Source organism: Plasmopara halstedii, assembly GCF_900000015.1.
Source record: "Plasmopara halstedii genome assembly, contig: Scaffold_2547, whole genome shotgun sequence".
Taxonomy (NCBI): domain Eukaryota; phylum Oomycota; class Peronosporomycetes; order Peronosporales; family Peronosporaceae; genus Plasmopara; species Plasmopara halstedii.
In genome coordinates, this window is record NW_020189454.1 from 217,357 (window position 1) to 221,714 (window position 4,358).

A 4,358-nucleotide genomic window follows, 5' to 3' on the forward strand; every position below is an offset into this window, starting at 1 on the left:
CAGGTATGAAAACGACTTTCTTCTTGCGTTTTTCGAGATCTCACAATATTATCAATGAGATCCGACATGTATTAGAAATTCCCAAGGACAATACTAATCTTGTTTGTACATCTCCCCCTTTTTATAATAACGGCACAATTTAAAAAAGGACATGGACAAAAACAAGTCGTGGTATCAAATAAAGATGCATTTCTGAAGGCTTATCATTGTCGGAGCACTACTTTTACGAAAAGCTGCACACCCAACATCGAACGAGTTGATGCTCAACACGACTGCTCATGTAAGGCGATAATATTCTTAATAAGGGGTCAGCGTATATCCCAATATAGTAGTATCAAAAGCTTTGTATGCATCGTACAGAAAAAGTGATTGTCTGGGTGTATTAATATAATAAAAAAAGCTCATTTGTCCGCGTTTTTTATATCCCGCATGAATATAATACAGAGCTCTCCTAAGTTCTGGTTGATGGTTGTGCTACGTCATCACGTCTAAAATGTTATCGTGTGTTGCTGTGAATTCTCACAAAGAAAATGTATAACTAAAAATCATAATAATAAATGTCCGTAGCTTTATTCTTAAGATGTCAAATTATTTGTAATCGCAATTTCTGATGAGACCTTTGAGATCATCATCGTTGCATGATCAGTATAGAAAACTACAATGATTTCTACCGATCACAAAGAATCTAACGATGGGTCGTTTTAGTTGGCAGACCAGAAATTCTTCTGTACTACTTCAATCGACTCGTACTGACATTTCAAAGTGTGAGACTAAAACGAAAATGTTATCTGCTACATAAAAAATGATCATCTGAATACCTGTAATCCCACTATTCTCCAACAAACACTCTTTGTACATGTCCAACCCATCTCAATTGATGGTCTCAAGCGCTCGCCTCGCCTTTGACACAGTAATCGTACTTATAAGAATCCACATAAAACTAGGAAAACCCCTATTAAAAAAAAAAGTCGATAGTACCCCCACCTCACTCACTCCCCGATTCGCTTCCACAAATCGACTTGTCCACCGTTTTAGCCGATAAAAAACAGCTTTTACAGATAATGATGGCGCTATCTGACCGACCCAGCCGAAAGGCTAAACGGACGGACGTAGATTATGCAGTTCTGTCGTCAGGTCAACAAATACCCGAGTATTCCGACGAGAATGATGACTCAGATGACGAGAATTATGGCTCGAACTATAAGAAAAAGCGTCGCAAACAAGGTGCTGAATGTTTTATCTGCCATCGACCGCCAAGAACTTACCGAAATACAATGCTACAATGTGACAACTGTTCACGACTGTACGAATTCTTTGAATTTTTTTTTTAAAGAATTCTTATGATTCCTCAATTTTGTGGAAATATGTTTTTGTATAAATGCAGATACCATGCAGCATGTGGTAAGCCCTTCCAATCAGCTTCAATCCTAGGAAACACAAGTTGCTACGAATGTCTTCAAGAAGCTAAAGTCGACTTGTTAAGTGCATTGCCTCGCAAAACACTAGACTCGATCACCGACTTTATTCAACTTTTAAAAAAGGCAAAAAAGATCGTTGTGATTGCTGGAGCTGGTATTAGTGTGTCGTGTGGCATTCCAGACTTTCGTTCAAAGGATGGTATTTATGCCATGGCACGCAATATGGATGTTGTATTACCAGAACCTGAGTGTTTGTTTCAGATAGACTACTTTCGAGACGACCCAGCACCATTTTTTGAAGTAGTACGCAATGCTTTTGCCAGCTCACCCAAACCGTCACCAACGCACTGGTTTTTAAGGCTGTTACAAGATAAAAAAAAGTTGCTTCGCGTGTATACACAAAATATTGATGGACTCGAGGAAGCTGCTGGTGTGACAAGGTGTATCCCTTGCCACGGTAGTTTTGCTTATTCAGCATGTATGCGCTGCAAGAAGCGAATACCTACAAATTCTTTAATGTCGGTTATTCAAGCTGGAATTGTTCCTACGTGCTCACAAGCAAATTGTCGCGGTGTTTTGAAGCCAGAAATTACTTTTTTTGGTGAAATTTTGGACGATAAAGTTAGTACCATGATCACAAAAGATCGTTTACGAGCAGATTTGCTGATTGTCATTGGAACATCTCTTAAAGTTGCACCTGTGATGGAGATTCCAAGCTACTTGCCGTCGCATATTCCCCAAGTTGTCATTAACAAGACGGCGTTGAAGAAGAAGAAGTTAAAGTCGAAAAACTTGTCGGCCGGTGGAACAATGAGCCAAATTAGTGGAACTCAAGACAGCAAAATGGACGAAGATAATGAAGAGGAGTTTGACATGTCGCTCTTGGGAAATTGCGACGATATTGTTCGCTACATTTGTGCCCAAGCTGGTTGGGACTTGGATCAGTATGGACTCGAATCTGCTCAAAAAACGGACCTTTTAAACGATAATCAGGTGCTGTCCCATCAGCAGTCAACTGGCAAGCGAGTTTATTGCTTTGGCGAATGTCAATGCAAGAATAGATTAGCTGCTGGTATGGATGATGATGATGATGGAGAAGATCAGCAGGGGGGTGAAGAAGAAGATGAAGGTCTTGAAGAAGATATTGTATGGTACGTTCTCGATAAAACATTTAGTTAGAACATTTCGTGGAATGACTTGCACCTGATGTTTATCTGTAGTAATCGTTGCGAACAGCAGATCGATACAGAAGCTGATCCAGGGTCAAGATGCAAGACAATTCACTATCGGTGCAAGTACGTTCATTTATAGTTTTTATAATTGTGAACATTATAAATAATGTGCTACATGGTTGTGCTTGCAGTGAGTGCTTTGACTATGATTTATGTGGCGATTGCTATCCTAAGCGAAGATATACGCACAAAGGTGGCAAACATCGGTTTTCGCAGTGTTTATAAATGTTAAATGTGTTTGGTATGCGACTTTTGCTAATAGGAATTCAGTAGATACTTCAGCTCAAAATATCTAAACAACAATCTGAGATGTCACTTAAATTTGCAGTGTCGACGAGACTTACCAATGTTTTTGATTGCTCACTGCTGTCTTGATGGTATGAGTGGGCACACCACTGATGTATAGCAACATCATTTGAGTGTGTCGTTCCGCTTCTTATCCGAAGTGTGAGGAAATTAAAAAATATAATAGTGCAATGTTTTCTTCTTATGATTACATCTAGCAGCATCATTCAGACAACATTTTTTTCAGACATATAACGACGTGGTAGTGTGGTCATCAACGCTACAAGTTGTCATGTCCAGGAAGGCGAAGTTTCATAAGATTTGATACGAAAGACAGTACATATATAGTAGTTGAAAACAAGACATATTCTAATTGAAACTTCAAAAGTTACACTGTTTGTGCAGCTGTGGCGTGACTTGAAGACATAACGGAAGCTGAATGAGGGAGTATCGACCAGATGTATGTAGAGCGCAAAGTAGCCAAATTTTGGTTGATATGGCTGACTCTAACTTTAGCAATTTCTGATGTATATGATGACAGTATTGACCTGGTATGTGTCGTTGCAGAAAAGCTCGAGACCTTTGAAAGTCGTGTTTGGATCCTCGTGATTTCTCTATTTTACGTGATCACTACAAGAAAGGATTTGATAAATGTATTGCTGTGTCGAATTCGTAAGGCAAGGAGCTAAAGCTAAGACTAGCGTCCTTTGTTTAATATCGCCGAGACTCATCCAGTGACTGTAGATTCTTAATCGCAAGGATTGTATCCCCAACAGATATAAGTGCAAACACAAGCAGTGGCCACACTCAAACTATCAATCTTCTTCACGTTTCAAGGGAGTTTTGAGTGAAAAAGGCTTACTTCTGACTAGGCTTCTTTCTTGCTCAGAACAGGTGGATGGTCAATTCGAGGATGTGATTTGAGAAATTTATGAAGATTCATCTACACGTAAACTGACGCTTCGCTTGTGATATTTTTTCTTGAGTATGTCTTCGGCTTGAACATGGAAGCATAGTACAAGTAAGAAGAACAATGGACATGTCATGGTGACCACGGCATCACTTCTCAATTAAAGCAGGTAAGGTGGAATAAATATCAATATGTCAATATATCGCTTCCAGTGATACGTGATTATCATAATAGACACGCACTAATGCGACTTTGATTTACGACGATTGAAGCAGGCAAAAGGCACAGAAATGTTTATATCTTGGCTGGAAGCCGACGCTTTCTATGACATTGCTGTGGTGCTTAAACGGAATGATAACGATCACGACCGAAATTGCAGCGGCGAAAATAAGTGTCAAGCGCAGGGTTGAATGCTCACTTGTGGCGATCGTTAACGGGTACCCACTCAAATACTGTTTGTAGAATCAGGAATTTTTAAAAGTCGTCTGAAATTGACTTGAGACCTTCTCCTTA

The 4,358-nt window shown here is 39.5% G+C and overlaps 1 protein-coding gene across 1 annotated transcript; it reads left to right on the plus strand.

Moving 5' to 3' along the window:
* Nucleotides 1-1,064: 1,064 nt before the first annotated feature.
* Nucleotides 1,065-2,946, plus strand: PHALS_04267 (hypothetical protein PHYSODRAFT_347828; the record flags this gene model as incomplete). Its single annotated transcript, XM_024718351.1, has 5 exons — nt 1,065-1,303; nt 1,385-2,569; nt 2,639-2,713; nt 2,782-2,856; nt 2,913-2,946. The coding sequence occupies 5 exons, from the start codon at nt 1,065-1,067 to the stop codon at nt 2,944-2,946; spliced, it is 1,608 nt and encodes a 535-aa protein (XP_024583758.1).
* Between the last annotated feature and the right edge of the window lie 1,412 nt (nt 2,947-4,358).